Below are 25,947 nucleotides of genomic sequence, written 5' to 3'. Positions count from 1 at the left end.
CGATTTTCGATGGAACCATCAAATTTCAAGTCAATTAGAGATCATAAAATTCATGACCACCTAAACTATGACCAAATTTGAAAAAGAAGCATTTTAGGCATGGTTAAAGATGAAAATAACTTGATTCAAATTTTCATTCTCTTTTTATAATTATCTCATGAGCACAAGGCATACGTTGTGTCATCCCTTTGTCTAAGACACACAATACCTTCTTATATCAAAATTGTCCTCTTAATTAATACATATGAGAATCCAAAATATTACGTTTCTCTCTTTTAGATCGATGAAACCCTTTAATATCTATTCTCATGAATTAATTAAGTGTTACTAGTATCAAAAGGTAAATTTTCTTTTGAGTAAATAAACCTTTACTAGTAGTATACACTTATCCAAAACAAGATACACATAATATATTGAACATATTTTACTGACCCAAATAAATAGATCATATTGATAAATCCTATTTATCAATCATAATTTTCAATTCATATAATATATCATCTCACATATATAAAATATTGAGAATTTTCAGTGAGTTCAAATAAATAAACCACTTTTGTAGTAACTATTTATCAATCATATTCATATTTAATACATTATAATATATATTATGGATAAGAGAAAAAACAAGGCTCATGTAATCAACACTACGTTACAGTGATTAGCTTAAAACAAAAAAATGATTTCTCATCATGCAATTAAGCCAAGTGGCCCACCAAACTTGCCTTTTGTAATTAAAAGAAAATATAGTATAGCTGCTAAACCTAAAAGTGCCGTCATTGTCCAAAAACATAAGAAACACTATTAATTTAATTCCTTCTCGATCAAACTATTTAATAAACAAAAAAATTATGACCTATCCTCCAACCACCAAAGGGAATTATACACTGCCGTCACTTTAATTCAATACTTGAATTAATCCAAAGGATTAAATTATTCAAGGCAAGGTCATTGTGTTTACCGGAACAATGCAAATAAATTAAAGTCATCAAACACAAATCAAGACCTCCCTTTGTGGCAAAGAGTGATTACCACCCCAATTGAGGACATAAATCATATTAAACATGTTTTCCTTTCATACGTTAAAACGAGAGAGAAAAATAAAGTCATATACATAATCACACATGTATAACTAGATTAGGTTATCTATTTAGATGCAAGCGTGGCTCTGATACCAAATGTTGAAAAATTATATGCACAGCGAAAGCATACCAGAATCATATTGCTTACACACACGTTTATGCTAGAACACATACGATCATGATATAACACATAAACTTTCTGAAATTTAATTCGATAAATATTTCTTGAAGCGTGAACAGATACTTTCAAGCGAATCCACAAGTTAGACTGCAGTTCTGCGGTCTTCTACAGTAATCCCAAGTTCATAGCCGAACTCTCTCAACACTTGAATGGGTGAGAAGAAAATAAGATTCTGTGTTCTAGTTAAATATAGGCATTGTAGGGACCATGGAATTAACTAAGGCTCCCTATTATGGAAATAATTCAAATAATTAATTTGATATTATTTTTATCATAATAAATTATAAATCATTCCACTATAAATTCGTAATTGCACTCCTCCATTTATATTTCGAAATTCTCCATTAAACACTTATGTAATTCTCCATGTTAAGATTACAGATACTAATCAATAAATTAAATTACTGACGAATTTAATTTAAAGATTAATTTCCTTTAGAGCGTTGCTTAACTTATTTCATGTGTCGGATTCATAAATCCACTTGCAAGGTTTGACACTATGAAAACTTATAAGTTTCTCAAAAAGGCATATCATCAATCTCTATATCAAGACATGGATTTCATCAACTAACTTATTATTTCACCAATATATATTATTATCATCCAATCTACCAGGCATATTGACCCATCTCAGAATCTCACATTTTAATAAATCAAAACAATAATTGATATATACAGATCATAACAGTAATATCAAGATTGAGAATATAAGTACATTTAACAGTTTAGAAAATATGTTTTTGTCAGTCAGTATAAAACAACTATCTCTACTCGATCTAGTTCAATACATACAAAATGTATTAGCACAAGAAGTTGAAACTATACCGTTTCCATAATCAAGATAAATTACATATAATCTTGTGCTACAATCATACCGATGTCTTGTCCAATTTCCATCTTAGATTGTAAACAAAAATCTTTATACTTATAAGAACCGATGATTTAATCCTCTGTGTATAAGCTAAAACTCTATACACTAAATCATCTACTATATAAGTAAATGAACATATAAACGAATATATGATCTATTAAAACTTTTATTAAAATTGAATAAACAATTATTCTATAATAAATATTATATCTAAACTCATGGTTAATAGTATATATTCCATGTTTAATAGTATATATCCCAACAATCTCCCACTTAGACTTTTAACCATCACAATTGTTATAATATACTATATCTAAATGCATGATTAACAGTATATAACCTAATAATCTCCCACTTAGATGTTTAATCTTGGAAATTATTAGAATACTATGTCTAAATCCATGATTAATAGTATATACCTTGACAATAAGTACCTCTCCATATTTTACCCCAAATATAGGACTTAGGACAATAAGTACCTCTCCATACTTCCCTAAGAACTCAGATTAGTCGAGCCCAGGATGGAAGGGGGTTCATTAGAATTCCCTTTAACAAAAAATCATACCATATACAAGGTTAGTCTTTTTTAATAGATATAGTAGACGATGAAACCCCTTAGTAAAATTTTTGCATTCACCACTGATCAAGTCACAAAAAAAGGCATCGGACATCGAATGAAAGAAAAAAAGAAAAGAAGCCTACTCATTGTTTGAGTTGATAGTCCACCGGAAATGCTTTCAAAAGGAATAGAATCAGCATTGTGAAAATTTACGCACACAATGGAAGATAGAACCAATTGAAAGAGAGAAAATAATAGCTTCAGAAAGTTAAAAGCATTTTTATCTTATTTTGCCTACAATATCATTTACAAGCTAGCTTTTAGTATCTTGAATGATTGAAACGATCTTCGAATACATACCATTGATACTTGTAACCTTCAATTTTGTGGCAGAAATCTGATAAAAGTTCCACACAACAGTGATGTAACTATTAAGTAGTTCACACAATGGCGTTTTAACCGACAAGTTTCAGAATACTTGCCAAGTTTCAGAAGTGGAGACTCATTGTGTTGTTTCTTATATTTGGTGAAAGAAGCAACACGGAGTGGAGTAGACATACTCCGATCAGTAACTGGAAAAGGTGATAAGCAACGGAAAGGAGTAACCAAATTTAAGAAAATGCAGCTAGTAATCATCAATTCTGGTCATGAGACATAAACAATGGAGTAACATTATCATCAGAATCATTACTCTCTCCGGAGAGATTAACAAACGAAGTGTTTATGTCTTCAATGAGACCACTCAATTTACAACAAGCTGGATTTACCTATACATGACACAACAAGCTCGTGAAACATAGCCAATGAACGTAGTTGCATCATCATTTCCATGGCTGTTGGCCTGTTATCGACAACTATTTGGTATTCATCTGATCAACCTAGTTTCATTTGTGATTGCTGTTATGATATCTTCACAAACAACAACTTACATCAACAAGAAATACTAAATCTTCAGAAAGTCGTGCGCTTCTTATGCAACCAGGGAATAGATCAGATTTTCTTAGAGAATGTTGTTACTGCTAACTCTGAGGCCAATTACTACATCAATGCTCCCACATTGACATCTCAGTCATTATTCGTCACTCGTAGCCTACAGGGAGATAACAAGAGAACCACAATGCTAACTATAACATAATTACACTGGTAGAAGTTGAAAGTGAATTCACAGTTTTATAAGGGACAAACAGAAATGACTCTGTAGAGAGTTACTAAAAACAAAACAACACACCTGTCCAACAAAAGGTATTATTCCGAAAACAGTCTCCAGAACTATCCATAAGCCAAATTGACAGAAGAAGTTAACAGTTAAGAGTTACGAGTGACCATCTAAGAAATCAACTCTCCGAATGTCAATCATCCCCAGTTGGAAACAAAGTAAGAACATTCCTCCCATTATCAGTTGTAGCTGATTCCAACTCCTCAACATAAGAAGGCAACACAGGACTACTACTACTATGCACTGATGTCCCCATTCTCTGAACCGGATGCTGCGACTGCCGAGGCAAGAATGGAACCTCGAATTGCCTGTTGGGCGGTGACACGAAATGCCTATACTGCTGTTGAAGTTGTGGAACATGTCCAACAACTGCAGCCATTGGCACAAATGGCATATAATGTTCAGAATTTCCCCTCCCTGGATGCAAAAAATGTGCTGGCACGGGTGAACTCGCAAACAGATGATCTGTTGCGGGATCCACCCCTGCCCCGGAAACACTGCCACTACTAGAAAGACCCTGCATACGTTTCAAATAAAGTCTATATTTTTGCAAATGACTGGCAACGTTCTCACGAGTTAAGCCATCTACACTCATCAACTGCATAATAGTCTTGGGAACAGCATTCTTGATCCCTAATTGTGCAACTGCATCCACAAACCTCTTATGGAGCTGTGGGGTCCACACAAGCCTAGGCCTTTTTAGGGTGCGGGCAGGTTCATCACCAATCCCTGATGAACCGGCCGTGCCACCCAACTCAGCTGAGTTCGACTCGAACTCCGCTGATGAAGGAGTATGAACTAGTGGTAATATTTTAGGATTTGGGGTATTGGGGTTTTGAATATCAAAAGCTATGGCTAGATTAGGAGTAATTAAGGTTTGGGATAAAGGGATTAGTTCCTTTGGAGAAGGCAATTCTTCTTCCCATTTAGTAAACCAATTGGAATCTTCTTCTTTCATTTCCCCTTACAAAATCTTGGATTTTTTTTGGGAAATTTCTGTTCTTTTTGGTACTTCAAGATTGATTAACCAACTGACAATTGAGCTGAAAACCAAGATGAAACCAGAAAAAGATAAGATTTTTATAAGATGGGGTTGCAAATTTTTCATGGAAATTTGTCTCCTTTTTGAGAATTCAGATTGATGGACCAAGAAAAGCAGTATTTTTGAGAGACTGGGTTTGTGATGAACTGGTGATTTTTCTGAAATGGCTCCGAAGTTTTTTTCTTTTCCGGGGTTTCTTAGAAATTAGGATTCATGGACTAATTGTCAAAAATGAACTGAAGACCATAGGTAATAAAGATAAAAAGAAGTAAACTTTTACGGAAAGATTCTTTTTTTTTTTGGTTCTGAGATGGATTTTTTTGTCTTTTTCTGGTCTCCTCTCTCTCACTCTCTCCCCTAGAAAAGCTTTGAGGAAGACTTGAGGTGACTTTCCAAATTTGCAATTATGGTGATTTTGATTGTATTTGCCTGTGGGGTGGGGTTGTTCGAGGCGGATCTTGTTTTTTCCTATTTAGCTTTTTATTATGGTTACTGTTCTTGATTCTTTCCAAGGTTTTTGTGGAATTTTTGGGATGAGAAGCTGGTGTTGCAGTTTGGGGGGGGGGGGTGCAATTATGGTGATTTTGATTGTATTTGCCTGTGGGGTGGGGTTGTTCGAGGTGGATCTTGTTTTTTCCTATTTAGCTTTTTATTATGGTTACTGTTCTTGATTCTTTCCAAGGTTTTTGTGGAATTTTTGGGATGAGAAGCTGGTGTTGCAGTTTGGGGGGGGGATAGGGTGGGGTAGGGGGAATTAATGTGATTACTTTTTGGAATTTGAGGGTCTTTGTAAGGTTGATCAGCAAGATTTTTAAACTTACTGGTAGATGAAGAAAAGGTATTTGTGTTATTGGTTCAAGGGTGTGGTTTAAGTGAAGTTTACTCCCAAATAACCTCTATTTTTGAAGGAAAAGATGTTATAGTTCATCGGGAAATGGATTGTATCTGTTCTAGAAAATCAAGGAATTTTGAATATATAAGAGTTTCGAATAAAGATCTTTCATTGTAGCATGATTCAGTCATATAACCGGCCCTCTTACCTTGTATCTTTGGGGGAATGACCCACAACATATTTTGAAAGAGGTTCACAAGTAAAAAGGTTGTTTGAGATAGTTTGGTCCTATCCGCATCGACCTTCAGATGCACCAGTGAATCTGTTAAAGGAGACAAAATACACATAAAATTGCATGAACGAAAGTAATCTCGAACTTGCAAACATTTTTAAGGCTATGTCCACCCAACACAAGTTTTATGGTGGAGAGAATTTGATATAACTTTCACATTGTTGATCAAATAAATTGCTTCCAATTGCTCAAAATAATATCACCAAGGAACTGAAATTATTCCTTTTGGACAGCAGACACAACTATCTAAATGCATTGTTTTCAAGGAAATAAAATTTTTTTAGAACTAACCCCCCCCCCCCCCCCCCTCCTTTTTATTCATGAAGAGCGAGCCAACAGGGAAATGGCTGGAGGATTCAGTGCAACAGCACCTCTATGAGAACTCGAATACTTCTTGTAAATCACCCTTAACTTGTGTTCTGATGCCTCCATATGATAACTCACCAACAACTTGGCACAACCTAGTAGCTGAGACTCTGAGAAACCAGTGTGCAGTTTCAGTGTCTCATTCCAAAAAGGACTGCAACTCAGCACGTGTCGAGCAACATAGACTGCTGAGGCAGCCATCATCGACGAGCAGTAGATATTTGTAGCATAATTCATCAATCCCAATTCAGCCAGGAAATAAACCATGTTTTCCATTGAGGTTACATTGCAAGAATTCAAGACAGCGACATTCTCTTGTGCATCAGAAACAGCAGCTTTGATGAATCGAACGAGGAACACATAAGGCGTTGGTACCGTTAAGTACCACTCCAATTGTCCAAGAATCCTTTTTTCCATTCCCAAAACCTGCTCATGACTGTAAGCTCTGTCCGAGATGCATACAAAATCATTCACCTGAAAAAGTACAGTATCATCAAATTGGTTTGTTAGTTGGCTACTTTAAAAAAAGGGGAAGTAACTTGCATAATTGGACTTATTAGTGTACCTCAGGTGCCCAAATTTCTTCATATTTGGAAGCAATGAGCATAGCACTTACGCCTACTAACTGCAATTCCCTCCTTGATGTAGTCGTCACAGCAAGGTAACGATCAACGATATTGATGGTGAGGTAAAGAGTTTCTTGATTTAGCTCAAATTTATGATGTACTTCAATCAACCAATCAATCAGAATAGCTCTCATCTTATCACTTATCTCAGGCTGTGAATCCATGTAGTCATGAATTCTGCTCTCATTCTATGTAACATAAAAAATGTTAAATTGTAACCATAGTTTATACATTTTCAAGATTTGTGAACAACAAAAAGCAAAATGTATAAAAGATATCCTACCTCAGCTATCTTATAAAAGCTGTAAATATCCTCAACATATTCCAGCACTGCCAACTCATTATTCACATCTGTAGCATCAATGTCCACAATCTGGACCTTTGGTTTATGACTCAGACCACAGGCAGCCTTAACAAACAGAAGAAAAATCAGACTCCCACAGTTCATATATGGTGAGAATTCAACTGGATATATGTGTAAGGATACTGATAAACGAAGCATGACATTATATGAGTGATAGAGGATTATAATGCTCACCTTACTCCTAGCAGTGAGAGTTGAAGTAAGAGTTGCTGCTTTCTTCATTGAAGAGTCATTAGCAACCTTCTTCTTTTGCTTGTTTTCCTTCACATGTTCAACAGTATCAGGACTAATTTCAATCACCTCAGGCCTTGGTTTAACAGTGGCTGCTTTCTTCTGAGCTGGTTTTCTTGCTGCTGCAGCAGCTTTAACTGGTAAAGCTCCATTAGCAACAATCGGTCCATCGCCATTAACAGCCATTGATTTCTGCAAAGAAATTAAAAACCAACAACCCCTTTTGTTAGTATAACTTCAATAAGTTTGAAAAATACTAAGAAAAATTAAGACTTTTTAAGTCATTAACCTTCTGGTTATCAGCTGCTGCTTGTGCATTAGCCAGCAATTGTGCACAGAAGCTCCTCGTTATGGGGCGAGATACTTGAGGAAGTGGCTTTCCCTCCTCGACGCCACCACGCACGGTTACCATATTTCCAATATCACCAAGAGCCTTGCGGTTTCTCCCTTGTGCTCCTGCCATATTCTTCTGCTTTAAGGCTCCAGAGACTGCCTCACCTGATCAAATGTTACAAAGTCTTTTGTTTAATCTTCATCAATACATAGAAACTATACAAACAAACCATTTACAAAAAAAGTTGCATTTGTATATAGACTAGAAGTGGGTATAGTTTAGTGGTAAATGGGGTGGTTGGTTCTAGTAGTTTCATAGCCAAAAGGACTATGAAATATTAATACCTTTTTCATAATGTCGATTGAGAAAGGTGCAATCTTTCAAATAAATTACATGCCAAACTCACATCAGATTTACTCTATATGTATAAACATTGGAGCAAATTTCTTTTTCATGATCAGGATTAGTAATCAAAGTAACCCTCAAGAACAGACATCAACAACAGCATACCCAATGAAATCCCAGAAGAGGGATCTAGAAAGGGTGTTGTGTATGCAGTATTACCCCTACCTTTATGAGGTAGAGAGATTGTTTTCGACATACCCTTATCCCCTCAAGAACAGACATCAACAACAACATATTCATTGAAACCACACAAGTGGGTTCCAAAAAGGGCGATGAATATGCCATCTTACCCTTATCAGACTCTTTTCGATAGACCCTCGAGAACAGACATAAAAAGGTAATAACCAAAAGACTCTTTTCGATAGACCCTCAAGAACAGACATAAAAGGCAATAACCAAAGACTCCTCAAAAACGAACATCAACAACATACCCACTGAAACCCCACAAGTGGGTTCCAAAAAGGGTGGTATGTATGAGTCTTACCCCTAGTGTTTCCGATAGACCATCAAGAACAGACATAAAAGATAATAACCCACACTCAAAAATTCATCAAAGCAACCAAAAAAAACTGTCTTTTTCATGTTCAGTATTAATAATCAAAGAATCACTCAAAGAACACGAGGAATCTCAGATCAAATTTATAAACCCCCTTTACAAAAAATGGGATTTGGTATAAATAAACATGCTAATTACAGTTTAACAAGTAAACCCAAAAACAAGAATCAAAAGATGATTAAAGAAATGAGGCAAAAAAAAAACCCAGTTTCTAACCTCTGTTCTGCTGTTGAAGAACATTTCTTGCAGCCATTTCTCAAAACTCTGAATCCCCACTAAAAGAATGAACCGATTATCGACTCAGATGTCGCTGAAATTTCCCAATTTCCCCCTTACCTCTCTCTGAAAGCCTCTGAGAAACTGTGGATTTTGTTACACTGAAGAAGAAGACCCCTTTTTGAAGCTGTAGAATCGGCACTTCTATTCTAACGGTCTTATTTTTCTTTTTGAAATAGTAGACGTTAGATGAGAGACAGATCGGACGGTGTTAATTGTGTTTCCTATATTCCATTAAAACTAGCCGTTGGGTCTGATAGTATTAAATAATTATGTTAATTTAGTTGATGGGATTATTAATACTACAACAGATCGAAAGCCTATTAAATATAAGTTTTGTTTTGATATGCAATTTAGATTTTTTAAGTTATATTTTTTTATAAACATAAAATTTTATAAGTTGTGAAAATTATAAGATATCGAAATATTCTAAGACGCCGTATTAATAAATCGCATTCCTTTTATAAATAGATATTTGTGATTATAAACTTTTAATTACACGTAATTTTATAAAGATCGTCGCTAGTCAATAATAATAATAACTAGTTCTTCTTTTTATATATATTTTTTCACATGATACTTCATAAGTGTCTTAATGCTTTTGTTGCTAGATTTTTATTATTATTTTATTTACATTGATTTTCATTATTTTCAGACGTTCATTTTTTAAAAAAGAAAAAGAAAAACTAAACGTATTAGCTTGAAGTTAAATTAAAATTTGAAATATCCAAATTGATAAATCTAAATTGAACTCAACAAGATGAATCCAATTCAAATATGATTAATAATTTCTTCAGTGCGAACTTTGTAAATTAGGATTCAAATTATAATAGAGAACGTCAAAAAAATGTTAGGTGCGGTATTAAAATAATAGAATGATTTTGGATATTCATAAGAAAATATTACTCTCGCTGCACTTCTCCATATATATAATTGACCCTCAACTACTTCTCATCATTATAACTTTATAAGTTTGACACTCACGGCATATAATTACGCCGAGACTTCCCTTCTTATACATAAATAACAAAATAAATAAATATTCTTGTCATATTATAAAATGAAAAAAAGTTAAAATATGGAACAAAACAAGTAGAGAGATAAGAGATCTAGAAGAGCGTTTTCTTATTCTTTTACATGTATAATATGTGATTCTCAATAGCTTTATTTATAGAATTACATAAAGGAACGTTAAATTAATCATATCATGAATATGGCAGATTAAGATTGCATATAATAGACCTTTACACTTTGTTTGGATGATTATGACGTATAGTTTTATAATATATCGTATCATATTGTATTGTATAAGTATTGTACCCTACCGTGTTGTTTAAGGAGTATAATATTCGGATAGATTGTATCGTTCTCCGTCATTACATAATATCACACACTCATGATCTGAACGATAAACCTACAAGAAAGTAGGGTATGGGGTAAAACTACTATGAAAAGGTAGGGTAAATGATAAAATAAAATTATTAAATAATAAATAAAGAGAAAATAAGAAGAAAATAACGACGCGATCACACCAAATCAGTAGTTACACAAGTCTTTTCATCGTTACCTAACGATGAATTTAAACAATACGATACAATAAAATTTAAATAACAATTAAAATAAATATTGTATTTAAACTAACACTACAATACAATACAATACAATGGATAGCAACCATCCGAATAAGGTGTAATGATCCGGCTCTTTCCCATACCACATACATAATGAGAATTTTAGTGCACCAAACTGTTATTTTTTTATTATTATTATTATTATTATTATGAATACCGCTGTGGCCAACCTGTCACCAGTTTGCTTGGGTCTAAAGAATGCCAAACCTTTTCTTTTTCTCTTCACAAAGTTTATATGAGTTAGGAAGATTATTTATCACGATTTGAGTTGTGACTTTTTCACTACCAAAACTATCTAATTGGACTAAGGTATGCTGGGTTTATTCGGCCAACAAGAATTGTGGTGAGACGGATAAAATTTTTCTAATTTTAATAAAGGTTTGTATTCACTTTTTAGATATAAAAAAATCTTGTTAGAGAGCACTTTCCTCTTAATGAGTTTTAACTGCATAAAACAAACTCAAATTAAACAGAGTCTCAGTATAAATGTGACATAAACCATTGAGATTCAACTCATGCAACTAATACATTAGTGATCTCTTGTTCACTCAATTGTCTTAATGTTTGACTGATAATAAACTCGTTATGACATGTAAAAGTGGGGAAGTGTGAGATATTTGACTTGTTCTGTCATAATTTTTTTATAAATACTTTGATTTATTGCACTTGAGTCAGTATCTTTCGAAAATACAATTTCTCTATCTCAACATTATTGGGCTTGTTTAGTCTTATTCTTTTTGTAAATACTTTGATTTGTTGCACTTGAGCCGAGTTTCTTTCGAAAAAAATCTCTCTATCTCAACAAGGCAAAGGTAAAACTTGTGTACACTTTATTTTCCCCAAACTCCACTTATGAAATTATATTTGAGTATGTTGTTGCTGTTATTTTTTGTTGTGAAATTTCAGAGTTAACAGGAGAAAGACAAATTATTTGCAAATTGCAATAGCGTCAAATACTTGTAGAAATAGCGCTCAATAATCACTTTTCGGCTTTGTAATTGAAAATAATCATTGTTATGAGATTCAAAATTCTACGAGTAAAACGACAATAATTATTTGAATCCAGCCCAGCTTGAATGGACCCAGCCCAGTTCCTTGACCCGCCATTTTATTTCTTTAATCATTTAATTTTGAATATTCATAAAATTACTTCTACATTTTAATAGCAATCAAAAATTTGCACACCATGTTTTGAGTTTAGCAGTGTGTTTTTGAAATGTACGTCTAATTTTATAAACACATATTTTTCACACACAAATAAGATTTTCATCGGGACTTTTGAACAATATTGGCCCTGCACATCTTTATTTGGATCCTCACTGACAATATCTTTCGATAATGTAACTATATGACTACACTTCAAAAGAATATGTTTGCTTCAATTTTCACTTTAATGGTGGTTGTGACATTCAAATCTGTACTTTAATTAGGTGAAGCAATATTCTCAATCATTCAAACTTAATTATTATTTTAAGTACAAGTGAGTTAGAAGCTAGTTTAAGAGATACATTTATCATCTATTTTACTGGTACACAATGTTAAGCAACAATAATGGTGATAGCCATTGTAGAAGAAGAAGGAGAAGGAGAAGCAGCAGCTCAGAATTATATTAAAATCATAATGGTTCAACACTTACATTTACAGCTGATCACACTATATAGAGTGTGTTCTAAGTATCCAATGACTTAACCATCTATACTAGTTAATTTAACTTAACTAGAGTAATCTATAACTAACTTTGTAACAATTTTCCTAACAAACTAAGAGCTAACAGTAACAGCCCCTCTAACTAACTTCTTATTGCTCAACACACAAACGAATGATCACTTTCAAAGAATAATATTTATATTAAGCTAGCGTTTAATGATATATTTTAATTCTCAGATCTTAACATATCTCTATTTATTTAAAATTAATTTAACTTAAATCCTTTGTAATTTATTTTATTTAGATCACAATTAATAAGAGATAATTATGTGGAGAGAGATGAATATAATCTGACATCGCATTAATGAGATCAAATCAAATCACTATAATCTTGGGTGATAACCCACACATAAATTTTTCACCCTTTTCGTGTGCTTTTGGTTTTTTTTTCTCTTTCTACTTCACCTTCTCTCTTCAACATAATTCAAAACACTTTCTAATTCAAATCCTACAGCAAATCATTGTTCTGTCGCATGGATTGCTTCACTCGTGGAATTGCTTCCTGTGTTTTCAATGATTTTGATTGATCTACCAAAATAATTGATTGTGTGACCAATGAGCATGATGTATTCATTCCAGGTCATCAATTGACCTTCACATGTACTGCCACCAACAATCACACCTCGACGCCATTTCCGATTTGTAAATTTACTAAGGCGTCATAAGCCTCAAGATCGAATTTTTCATCTGGTTGATGTGGGGTTTTGATTGCAGTAATCAATCAAAGTGCTTTAATGTTCTTGGCATTTGTCCTATTTTTAACTTCATTACTGCCCATTGGAAGGTGGAAACTTGGAATTACTGTTGCTTTTGGTTTAATTTTTGTATTAATTCCCTGTTATCGAAGTTAGTATGAAATTATTATGAATTTGATATATTTTATTTTTTTTAGTACAAACTTATGTATTGGCATGAAAATGGTATTTTTATGTGAATATAAATGTGAAAAATGTGTACAAATTTAGTTTGATTCTCTTTTTTGGTAATTATCACAAACTGGTACACAATGTATTTTTTTGTGTATATAAATGGCATGTAATTGACATAATGTGATAATATTTTGATTTTCTTTACAGTTTATACTAATTTGATATGAAGTTGATATGATATGATTCATAATCAGCATAAAATTGATACTTAATCTCTAATTCGTCTACATTTATGATTTTGGTATAGTTATAGAATATGTTATTATTTTTTCCGATATCTATTTTATAGTTATATGTGGTATTAAAATGGTATGAAAATTTGATATATTGTACCATTATATAGGTATTTTCACAGTTTGTATGAAATTAATATGACTTTGTTATAAAATGTATATGCATTTGCATGAATCTAATATAAAATATGCATAAAAGTTATTTCTATTTGGTGTTATGTAATACATTAAATTTATGATGGAATAGGAAAGTATGTTATTTCCAAATAGAGGAAATTATATATTACTTGCAGAACATATCGTCTGGAGGGATACAACAGGAAGACATATTCAAATTATCTTGCTGAAAATTAGTCATAATTTATTTTTATTTTAATTTAGTTATTTAATTGTGACAAACACATATTTTGATGTTTTTAGTCTTTTAACTCAATGAATTTTAATTTCAGAATATTTATTATGTGTAGTACTTAATCCTTTGTGTATGCATTGTTTTTCATATGTATACTCAAAAACTAAAACTGGTTAATGCTGCTGGTATCCACATGGTATCCAATTGGCATTCAATTGATATCTAAATTAAATTTCAAAATATTTAATTCTTACTACTTTGTGTATGTAGTGTTTTTCAAATTAAAATTTCAATCTAGATACCAGTTTTAATTAAAATTTCATATTATCATCTCCTTATTGAATCAAAATTGAATGAACGTTGTCATATTTCATACTAATTTTTTTAATGTTACTTTACATAATTTATATAAAAAAATAAATTAATTTAAAATCATGGATGAAAACATAAAATTTGTATTGAAGATAAATAGGGAAGAAAAAAAAACTTTAAAAAAAACTAATGTGGGTACATCAAGGGAGAAAATTGTGTGAGAATATTAAGGAGAGATTAAATAAATAAAACAGATTTAAGTAATAAGAATACTAAATAAAAAAATGATTTTCAAATAAAAAAATAAAAAATGATATCAATTTTCAAAACAATAAAAAAAATATCGTAGAAAGAAAGAGGAAAGAGAAACTAAAACAATAGATTGATACTATTAATTAGAATATTAATTAGTAGATTGATAACAATCAAAATAAAGTCCAACTAAATGGAGAAAATCAAGGATTGATATATCTGGTCATTTATAAAACTCTATATTTAAGGAATTGAGTAATTCAAGGATAATAAATTCGTTTTACTATTACAACAAATCAACTGATTGAGAAAATTCAGGCTTTTAATATTTAGGATTGATGGAAATCTCAACTTTTATAGTAACAAATTACAATACCATTTTTTATTCCATTTTTTTTATTATATATATATATATATATATATATATATATATATATATATATATATATATATATATATCGTTTTTAATACTTTAATTAATGCATATTATTTTCAAATATGTTATAACTTGAAAGCTTGTTATTGCTACAACCTAAAATTTAGAAACTACTGTCACAAGTCGAAATTTCTTACATTAAATATGACATTTATAAAATTTTATTGTTTAAAAATTGTCTTAAAAAAAATTCATGTTCTAAAATCGGTCCAAATCAGCTTTTGGAAATTCTTTTACTTCCACTCACAAAACTCAATTTTTTAAAAGTAAAATATATATCCAACCATAATTTCAAAACTCAAATTTTCACTTTCAAGTTTCTAACTTTAAAATCTATGAATCATATGCCGGCATACGAGACCTTATTATCAATCAATTCTTATAGTATAATTTACTTATTTACAACATTTTTTTTTTACCTATAACAGTAATAGTACTAATAAGAGTGATACAGGGACCAAGGCAAACCACATGCTAAAGATCATTTCATGTGACCTCCATTTTATTTAATATGGTGTACTTAGGGATTTATTTGTCTCTTTGCTTAATACCATGTTCCCTTTACTCATTACTGTCTCTTGAATGTATGACCAATAGAGATCTAACAAGTGACAGTATCCATCTATCATTATATTACTATATACTAAATTTTTCTTCAAACATATCATGTGAGGAAACAAAAGTGATCACATGGGAATTTCTGTGATTCAAAGGATAGTTAATGACCTATTTTTCGAACGTAGGATAATTTGAATTTTCTTGACATGTATTTGCTTTTTAGGAACATCAGATATGGTCATTTTAAGTAATTAATCTTGATTTATAAAGAACTTTCCTCTGATCACTTTAATTTTGAGAAAGATAATATTTTACTTTGATATCCTTACGAATATTAAGAATTTATGAAATATTTGAGATGCTTTTTAATGGAATATTTATTCTTTTTTATAGGCGTGAGCTAGAGTTTAAGGTGGAACAACTTTAAAAAATCTCGACCTTAAAAACCTGTCTTGTAAAAACCTATATTAAGTCTGATAAAATTTCGATATCTATAATTATGTATTAAATATTTAATGAATTTTCAACACAAACATAGAATTTTGGCTTAATCTACCAAATTTTATAGAATTCGTAGCTAAAACTTTGCTTCCAAATCTCATAGTCATAACTATACCATATAAGTTGAAGAGTAGTTATGACTTATGAGTGTTTATAGTTTACTTGCATTTCAAGCTAGAATAAAAGAAACCAATTATTCGCTTGCAGAAATTCAATTCTATTTTATCATTAGTTAGTGTGGAAATGGTATGAAAATAAAACAAAATTGTTTTATCGATATAATAAAAAATGAACTCATAAAGATGTCCTAAATTACCGTAAAGAAAGTGATGGGGGCGTTATTTACAATGAAAAGGTGCTTAATACTATATAATTAGTTTTTTAAATTTATTACTACCTCTATTCCATATTAAGTGAATTTATCTAGGCAATGCACACATATTAAGAAAAATATTCAAGAATATAATTTGAACCATACTTTTCACTGTTGCTCTTTGTAAAATCATAAATATAACTTTGCAAGTGTGTGATTTATCTCCTAGAAAATATAAAACTTCAATAAATAAAAGGGCAAATATGAAAAAAGTTTCAAACATCTATCTTGAACTTTAAACAATTCGAACAATGAAAATTCCCTCAAAAATTCATTTAATATGAAATGGAGGGAGTACTATATTTTATTTACATATACTTAAATTAATTTTTGTTTTAATTAAATATAATATTTTTTGATAAAGTGTTTTAATTTGATGTTTTCAATTCAAATTTTTTTAAAAATTCAGTGGTAGAAATATGGCGGCTCTTACATGACTTTTTTTAACCGAAATGTATCGATACCTGAAGAAACCAACATGATTGGAGTAAATTTGATGGGAGAACATCAAAGTCATTTCACACCACAAAGGACATAATCGTCACTAAAGTATCTCCAACTAATATTTTACCTATAAATCAAAATCTCCCATTTTAGATCTCATCTTGACCGTTCATTTCACCATCAAGGAGTCCAAATGAAGGGAATAAATTACAGCCGTTGATCTTTCCCTCTTGTTTATATAAAATTCTCTCTTGGGCTTCACTTCCCTCACGCCTATTCATATCACTCTTTCTACTACTCTCTCGATCGAGTGAGTAGTTCCACTTCACTCTTCATCAATTTTCATATCTCTTCAGTTTTCGGCTCGATTTTGAAGGTATTGTTTTCTGTTATTGTTTGCAGATCTATGGTTTTTTGAATTGCATTTGTAATTTTTGATGATTTTCTGCTATCGTAAAATGTTTGTTTCCTTATTTTCCTTGTCTACTTTGTGAAAATCCTCCGCGTATGATTATATTTTTAGACCTATAATGTCATATTCTGTTTTTTAAATTCATTTCATTTCATTCAATTTGATTTGTTTCTGCAGTATTTGTTACTTGAAGTTTTTAAGATCGAATGAGTTTTTATGTTTTTTTGTACATGGCATTTGTAATTTTTGATGATTTTTACTGTGATTAATGATTTTCTGCTACTTAAAATGATTTTCGCTTCATTTTCCTTGTTTATTTGTTAAAATCTACTGCATATGAGAAGTTTTGATCGATAGGAGTTTTATTGTGGGTTTTCTGTTTCATTTCGTTGTTTTTGATTTGTTTCTGCAATTTTATGTATTTCAAATTTTAGATCGAGTGAGCTTTCTTTTTTTTTCCTGATTTCGAGATCTGAGATTTACTGTTTGTTAGATCAAATGTTGTAGATTTGCTGTATTTTTGTATAGAATGAACTGTGGTTAGTCTATTTTTTGAGATCTGTGGAAAATGTGATTTGTATAGTTATTTGTGTGACTAATGTGCTTGATGTAATAGAATTGGATCAACATTTCGTAATGATATTGATGCTATTTAAACGTGCAAATTGCTTCAAGAACTAAGCTTTATCCAATGAAAGTTATGATTCAGTTGGTGAATGTTGTAGTGATTCACTTAAGTTCGTGAGAATCAGATGTAATTTGATTGTGAATTACGAATTTTGTAATTTCTGTAGTGGTTTTTATTATAAGAGAAGAACAACTTAGAACATCTTGTTAATTTCAGTAACGATGAGAGAAATTCTTCACATCCAAGGTGGACAATGTGGAAACCAGATCGGATCAAAGTTCTGGGAAGTGGTATGTGATGAACATGGAATTGACCCTACCGGACGCTATGTTGGAACCTCAGATCTGCAATTGGAACGTGTCAATGTGTATTACAATGAAGCTTCATGTGGGAGGTTTGTTCCCCGTGCAGTGCTCATGGATCTCGAGCCTGGCACAATGGACAGTGTGAGAACGGGTCCTTATGGACAGATATTTAGGCCTGATAACTTTGTTTTCGGTCAGTCTGGTGCTGGAAACAATTGGGCTAAGGGTCATTACACTGAGGGTGCAGAACTTATTGATTCTGTTCTTGATGTTGTCAGGAAGGAGGCTGAGAATTGTGACTGTCTTCAAGGTAAATTCATAGATTGAGTATTATTTCTTAGTCGGCAATATAACCATGATTAATTTGGGCAATATTGTGGTGTTGTTGATACATTTTTCTTCTTTTTGCAGGTTTTCAAGTGTGCCATTCACTTGGTGGAGGAACAGGTTCTGGAATGGGAACTTTGCTGATCTCCAAAATCAGGGAGGAATACCCTGACCGCATGATGCTCACATTCTCTGTGTTCCCATCACCAAAGGTTTCAGATACAGTGGTTGAGCCATATAATGCTACCCTTTCAGTGCATCAGCTTGTTGAAAATGCTGATGAGTGTATGGTGCTTGACAATGAAGCTCTATATGACATCTGTTTTAGGACTCTCAAACTTACCACACCCAGCTGTGAGTATATGTTATACAAATTCATAAATTTTACTTTTTGTCTATATGCTTTGATTGCCAATTCACTACGAGTCAGACTTATTAGAATTTGATCAATACTATTTTCTGTCGTTAAGTAGAACTTTCGTTCTCTAGATGTACACTTTAAGGCAGGGTGGACAGCTAATCTCTTGGTAGACTTTAAGCTAATCCTTAAGTTGGCATAAAATGGTTCTATTAGTAATAAATGATACATGTTGTAGGGGACTTGCTTGAGCGAAATCTCTTGAACTTCCTAAGAACCCTAGATTTCCTTTATCTGTGGTCCTGCTGTCACAGGGGCTGTTCATTTGTTATACATCATGGTCCCTTCTATTTATTCCATCTCACTCTCTATAATAAGGTAGGTAAGCTGGTGATTAGTGTCTGTATGTTGTGTCAGTTAACTTTTGAGCTGTAACCCACCAGCCTAATCAGATACAGACATGAGAACAAACCTGTGCATGCATGTGTAAGTCTTAAGCTAGTCATTTAGCCTTGATTTATGCTGCATCATTATGATGATTGATAAATATGTAAATTGGGATTTATCTGTAGCATAGATCCTTTCTTGGGTCATAAATGCTCTGATTTCTTTTCAATTTATTTGAATGTTATGTTAGCCAATGTGTGTGTATATATATATATTAAAATTTAAATAGCTAGCCTTTCAATTATTCCCTATATTTTGCCTAAAAGGCTAAAACATTGCAAATGAAGTCGTTTTGGAATTTTAAATCAAACTAATCTAGTTTTTGGTTGGTTACTTATTTTCTAAATTCTTCCGAACCTTTAGAATCGTGATTTGTTTTCTTCTCATCTTTTGTTACACTTGCTAAATATGCTTTATCATGTTGCAGTTGGTGATTTGAACCACTTGATTTCTGCTACGATGAGTGGGGTCACTTGCTGCCTTAGGTTTCCGGGTCAATTGAACTCTGATCTTCGGAAGCTTGCTGTTAACCTGATCCCTTTCCCTCGTTTACACTTCTTCATGGTTGGATTTGCTCCTCTCACTTCTCGTGGTTCACAGCAATACCGTGCACTTACAGTCCCAGAGCTGACCCAGCAAATGTGGGATGCCAAAAACATGATGTGTGCTGCTGATCCACGTCATGGTCGTTACCTTACTGCCTCAGCCATGTTCAGGGGTAAAATGAGCACCAAGGAAGTTGATGAACAGATGATTAATGTTCAGAACAAGAACTCTTCTTACTTTGTTGAATGGATTCCAAACAATGTGAAATCTAGTGTCTGTGACATCCCACCCAGAGGTCTCTCAATGGCATCTACCTTCATCGGAAACTCCACTTCCATTCAGGAAATGTTTAGGAGGGTGAGCGAGCAGTTTACTGCTATGTTCAGGAGAAAGGCTTTCTTGCATTGGTACACAGGGGAAGGAATGGACGAAATGGAGTTCACGGAAGCTGAAAGCAACATGAACGATCTCGTGTCTGAGTATCAACAATACCAAGATGCCACTGCTGATGAAGAAGGTGAATATGAGGACGAGGACTATGAGGTGACTGAAGAGCACTGAAGAATTTTTTTTATAATGTGTTGTGTAATATGTTTCGGATCTCCCTGGGTTATGAGCATTTCTTTTTCTTGTATGTTTCATATTTGTTTACACTTTGCTGTTAAGTCCAGCTAGTTTTGGGCTCATGTAGTTTATCAGGAGTGTATGCTGGAGGAGTGAGGAGCGTGGATTTCTAGTTGTAATACTGTTATATTTTTTTTTCTTCATTTTGTGGTTAATTTTCTCTGTTACGCTGTTACGAGTATAGTACTACCTTTCATTCATTTTTGTGTTGTGATTAATTTGTTTTTTTTTTCGTTTTGATTTAGAATCTCTCAAGAAGTGAAGAATAGCTTGTCGAGCAAATCGGTTATGTTTATTTATTGTTGTTGTACTGGTATTGGTTAAAAGTTGAATTATTGAGGGTGAGGTGCTCTCTCAGTCCCCTTGCCAGGTGAGATACCAACATGGTTTTGCTTCACCATGTGCGTGATGATAACGTTCCATCAGCAGCCTTTACTCTTCTTGATGATCCACATTCTGCTGCTCCCACCCTACTTTTGTGCACGTTGGCTGTCACCTTGTCATTGTCATATAGCAAGACTAATGGAACCCCGACCAGTTTCCTCCTTACAGTCAAATTATTTGTTTCTTGGGGTCATGGTGTGACTTAACTCATCGAGGACAAAGATATTTTGGTACGATACTGGTGGAAAGTAACTGATATCTAATAGAATGATCAAGATGCGCACAAGCGGACACTGATTTCATAGAAACTTTTTGTTTCTTGGGGATGTAGGTTAGTGGGGTGAAGGACTTTTACTTTTGGTACACTTACTTATTTAGGTGACTTAATTAAACTGGTATGGGTTTAGAAGCGAGGGGTAATTTCGAATAGTAGTAACGCATTAAGATTGAGAATTCAATTGTTTTACTAACTTTTTACGACTCTTTTAGCTTTCATTTATCATTTTTGCATCATCAAACAAAATGTATAGCTTTGGGAGAGTGGTAGGGGGCTTTCAAAGTAATTCCGGTGATTTTTTAGAATGCTAAATGTACCTTTGTATATATGGTTGTAACGGTTCATCCTATTAGTAATATTGTCTAATTTGGGTAAGGCCAATATGACTTAAAAGTACGTTACTATGATTTAATGTTTTCTAATATATCCAATATTTTTTATGTGTTTTATCGATATAGATTTGTCGAAGATGTCACATACACCTCCTTTAAGGATGCACCGTTCTCATTGAAGTTTAATCCGTCAATATTTCAAAGATGTGAAATTCACCTAAACTATGTTGAATGATGAGATTTGTCCCACCATCTTCCAAATTTGCAGATGGAGTAACTCTGATATTACATGTAACAACTCAGATCAATAGTGCTATTGTCCGATTTAGGCCTAGACTTGTACAACTTTAAAATATATTTCTCAGATGTATGACATATCTCCTTATATATTCAATATTTCTTTTACTTTTGTAGATGTGTTATCTGATTAGGGTGTCAATAATTTTGCAAGTTATGTCTCATACTTTTAATAAGTCAAGAGAGAGCATATCAAGTGGTAAACTATCCCCCCAAGTTGGCTGAGTTGGTTAGGTGAATGGTTCCCACATGAGAGACCTGTAATAGATTTCCTTCACCAACAACTTTCTAAGTTAAAATTTGTTGCACAGAATTTGTCTAATATAATTTACAAGTTATTAGATATATTTATCTGCATCCGAATGATAGCGACTACTTTTTTTTAAAAAAAAAAAAGTAATCAAGTGGTAAACTTAGTTTGCACCTCATTTTATTTGATATAATATAATTGATATGATTAGTTGGTGGACAAAGACGTTGTAGCTCCCAACTGTCTCTCTCTGTCGGCAAAAATTAAAAAAATTGACTCTTATAATGAATGTTTTCGTCTCAAGCAAAATGAAATTTATATTTATTAGTAGAAGTAGTATTATTTACGTGTGTTTTGTATGTATGTAGTGTCAATTAACTAAAGAGAAAAGGATAGACATACTCTTATACATTTATTTATTAATTAAGTTTATTCTCATTATACTATCTAGGGGTGTTCATGATTCGGTTTGGGTCTGTTATTGATTAAAACCATAATTAAATTAATTTAATCGATTTTTAAATGTCTAAAATCATAACCAAACGAAGTAAAATAATAACCACCGGTTTGATTCGGTTTTTCGATTTATGACTAGCCGGGACAATTCAAATATTCTCTCTCTACATTCTTCAAATTTCTTATGAAGCTCTTTTTTCCTCACGGCCCACAAGGGCGAACTTTACTGCATATTGAGGAAAAGACATGCTGATGGAAAATCAGGTGGACCAAACTTGCAACGTAGTTTAGATTTTAAAGAACAAGTCAAATAGAGATTCCAAAATACAAACAACTTTGTCCATTAAAATAAAAAAATTACATATTTAAACTAAACTAACTAGAGAATCCATAATATAATCAAAAGTACTTCGACTATCTTCCTTAGCTTAAAAGAAAAAGAGATAGTAGGGCTTTTACGTTTTACCCTTATGCTGCTTAGTGCTTACGACTTATTAGAATTTAGAGTTGGGCTTGGATTGTTGGACTTGAACATATTCTTTTAAGACATGGACTTAAAAATAAGTAGATCGAAATTACATTAATAATTAAAAGGTATAAAATATCTTTAATTATTTATGAAAAGCTAATATTATGGATATAAATAATTATAAATTTTATGTATATAATTATCGGTTTGGTTCGGTTATTTATTCGGTTATTTTTTACTATAACCATAACCAAACCAAATATTATCGGTTTTTCAAATTTAAAACCAAACCAAACCAAATCAAATGTCGGTTTTTTTATTCAGTTTGGTTAAATTTTCGATTTGGTTTTGATTTTAACCAAAACTGTGAACAACCCTAAATTACTATCACACTAAAATATTCCTGTTTTTATAAAACTTAACAAATATGCCCTCAAATTGAATAAATATTACCTAATTTTCCTTAAATAATCGGTTACCTCTTTAAACCCGATTCATAAATCATAACTATCTAATTAATTTAATCCTTACAAAATATGCCTCAAATATATTCATCCCAACCTATTGTACAAAATTTTCTCTATGTTATATTTGAAAGAGGAATACCAATATCGATAATAACAAAATCAGTATGGACTTATGTACAATAGTGCTCTTAAGTGAATTCAAAAGTCCATTGGGCTGAAGATGGATCAATCTGATAATCAATAGATCAGGCTTTAGTATTTTCTAAGCCCAAATCCAAATTTGTATGCGTTTACCCCAACAACTACAATTTTTTTTTTGGGGGTTTCTCATCCGGTATTCGGTATCCACATTGAAGTCAGAATAAATTCAGATTCACGCTGGAAAGTCGTACATTGGAGGATAAAGTACTTCCTAACAAAGGCGACTTCGTACTCAAAGGAACTCGAACCCGAGACAGTTTATTTCTTTCTATTTTTTTTGCTTAGGAAAATATCCAGTCTTTTTCACTTGGGAAGCCATGTAGGACGTGAATTGCCATGTAGGACTTCACGTATAATTAGGATGCATCTGTCTACTTGTTTAATTTTATACAAGTTTAAATTTCTACTTGTGCACATCCAAAGTTTGAGGACATAAATATTGGCTGGGGTCAATTTAAATAATCGTTTATATATTATCCCTTGTTTTTTAGTCGATGGTCAAAAATAACTTCTTTGCCTCATAAAATTAGGGTTAACATCTGTGTATATATATTATATCCTCACTTATAGGATTATATTGGATATTTATTGTTAGTATCAGAGGAATTAAAACTCATATTTCACTTTTAAAAAAATAAATAAATTCATTCCTTATGAATGAAAGTTTATAAGAAGATAACTCATTGGGAAAAAAATAAGAAGTGTATTTGGTCAAATACCAGCTAATATTAATTATTAATTTGACATTAAGATATTTAGTTTGCCCAAAAACAAGTGGAGTAGTTGACTAATAACAAGTTTATTTTCAATTTATTTAAAATTTTATTGTTTTTTCTTATGAATAATGTGGGTTAAGATTTGAAAGCATTAAATTAACCACCCAAATAAATAATTATATACATTTTCCTTAAAAGCCATCACTGTTGACCATATTCCTAATACAAATAATTGTGCTACCTTTGACTAGACTTCGATTTTTTTCATGACTAAACTTAAGACTTTCCTTTACCAAACAAATATAATTTCCATTAGGTTGACCAAAATATTTTAGTTCTATATGGAAATTTTTATTATCACTACTTTTTTTTTTTGATGTACATGAACATTTCATGGACAACAGAAGTACACTCTAATCAAACCTTATAAAAATAAAAAATAAATGAAAGTTAGCTTTGGATTGATCGATTAGGTCCAAGATACATTTTTTTATATGATATTAGAGTAGGATCTATTCCAATTTTCATTACCTATTGTTGGGACCTCATATTAAAAAATTGTTTATGCTTTAAATGTCCAATCTTGGAGGTGAGGGGAGAGGTATCGAATGTCCCACATTGAGGATTTACGGGATGAGTGGGTACTTTATATGCCTTGGAAAATTATCACCTTTTGAGCAAACTTTTGGCATTAAGTTAGATTCAAGATCCATTTATTTATGCTTACTTTAAAATTAATTTTAGATATGTGAATCTAAAGTTCAAACATACGCGTCTGAATTTTTGATTGTCATGAAAACCTAATTTCAGATAATTTGAAAGCAAGCAACTTCAGTCGTTTATTATTACATGAAGTTCGGGCTATATATAACTCAGAGCTTAAAGTCGAAATTTCTAATTAAAAAATCTCAACTATTCCATCAGAATCATGTTGATGAATTTGCGTTGGGTTATTGTATATTTGTAAATTATGAGGTAATAAATTCGAATAGAACAAAAAGGTGTTTATTCAAAAAAACTTTATTAATTTGGAGAATTAATGTAAAATATATAACATGCATGTATCTTCTCGTCTCGAATAGAAGAATAAAAAACATGTTCAAATATTTGCTTTGTTTCACCACAAGTTTTAAATTAGTTCTTTGAAAAGCCAAACATTTTAATTTTGGAAAACTATTTATTTCCTCCATTTTAATTTATTTGTATTTTATAGGAGATGACGTATTTTTTTACAAAAAAAAATAATTTTTAACCAGTTAACGATTTTTTTTTTAGATTTGTGTTCTTCGTTTGTTAGAAAGTAAACATATTGATTTATTTTCTTATATATATATATATATTTGCATCTAATTTGAGATAATTGTAAATGTATAATCATTTTAATCAATTTTTTCATTGATTAATTCTAGGGAATAGGGAGGTCATGACGCCAAATGCTACGTATAAATGCAAATAGAGGAAAACTTTCTCAAATTCTGAACTTATTTTTT

General features: G+C 31.9%; 3 protein-coding genes across 3 annotated transcripts; 1 reads left to right on the top strand and 2 right to left on the bottom strand.

Annotated features, from left to right (window-relative positions):
• Nucleotides 1-3,341: 3,341 nt before the first annotated feature.
• On the bottom strand, nt 3,342-5,678 carry LOC129876363 (transcription factor MYBC1-like). Its single transcript, XM_055951778.1, has 2 exons — nt 3,922-5,678; nt 3,342-3,783 (listed from the first exon to the last, which is right to left on the bottom strand). The coding sequence occupies exon 1, from the start codon at nt 4,865-4,867 to the stop codon at nt 4,043-4,045; it is 825 nt and encodes a 274-aa protein (XP_055807753.1). The 5' UTR covers nt 4,868-5,678; the 3' UTR covers nt 3,342-3,783; nt 3,922-4,042.
• A 559-nt stretch (nt 5,679-6,237) lies between these two features.
• Nucleotides 6,238-9,378, bottom strand: LOC129876362 (G2/mitotic-specific cyclin S13-7-like). The gene is made up of 6 exons (XM_055951777.1): nt 9,174-9,378; nt 7,952-8,160; nt 7,606-7,854; nt 7,351-7,476; nt 7,007-7,255; nt 6,238-6,915 (listed from the first exon to the last, which is right to left on the bottom strand). Exons 1-6 carry the CDS (start codon nt 9,208-9,210, stop codon nt 6,394-6,396), a joined length of 1,392 nt encoding a protein of 463 aa, XP_055807752.1. The 5' UTR covers nt 9,211-9,378; the 3' UTR covers nt 6,238-6,393.
• A 7,840-nt stretch (nt 9,379-17,218) lies between these two features.
• Nucleotides 17,219-20,775, top strand: LOC129877805 (tubulin beta-5 chain). Its single transcript, XM_055953339.1, has 4 exons — nt 17,219-17,337; nt 18,218-18,616; nt 18,718-18,987; nt 19,866-20,775. The coding sequence occupies exons 2-4, from the start codon at nt 18,223-18,225 to the stop codon at nt 20,543-20,545; spliced, it is 1,344 nt and encodes a 447-aa protein (XP_055809314.1). The 5' UTR covers nt 17,219-17,337; nt 18,218-18,222; the 3' UTR covers nt 20,546-20,775.
• The last annotated feature ends 5,172 nt before the right edge of the window (nt 20,776-25,947 follow it).

Source organism: Solanum dulcamara, chromosome 12, assembly GCF_947179165.1.
Source record: "Solanum dulcamara chromosome 12, daSolDulc1.2, whole genome shotgun sequence".
Taxonomy (NCBI): domain Eukaryota; kingdom Viridiplantae; phylum Streptophyta; class Magnoliopsida; order Solanales; family Solanaceae; genus Solanum; species Solanum dulcamara.
The sequence above is the reverse complement of the archived record's forward strand: the minus strand, read 5'-3'. Positions and strand labels throughout refer to the sequence as shown.

Excerpts from the sequence above, each read along its gene's own strand:
- LOC129876363 (XM_055951778.1), bottom strand. The coding sequence starts at position 4,867 with ATGAAAGAAGAAGATTCCAATTGGTTTACTAAATGGGAAGAAGAATTG.
- LOC129876362 (XM_055951777.1), bottom strand. The coding sequence starts at position 9,210 with ATGGCTGCAAGAAATGTTCTTCAACAGCAGAACAGAG. Across the intron at positions 7,256-7,350 it reads GCTTTTATAAGATAGCTGAG|AATGAGAGCAGAATTCATGA; the intron begins GTAGGATATCTT and ends TATGTTACATAG. Across the intron at positions 6,916-7,006 it reads AAGAAATTTGGGCACCTGAG|GTGAATGATTTTGTATGCAT; the intron begins GTACACTAATAA and ends GTACTTTTTCAG.
- LOC129877805 (XM_055953339.1), top strand. The coding sequence starts at position 18,223 with ATGAGAGAAATTCTTCACATCCAAGGTGGACAATGTGGAAACCAGATC. Across the intron at positions 18,617-18,717 it reads GAATTGTGACTGTCTTCAAG|GTTTTCAAGTGTGCCATTCA; the intron begins GTAAATTCATAG and ends TTCTTTTTGCAG. Across the intron at positions 18,988-19,865 it reads CAAACTTACCACACCCAGCT|TTGGTGATTTGAACCACTTG; the intron begins GTGAGTATATGT and ends ATCATGTTGCAG.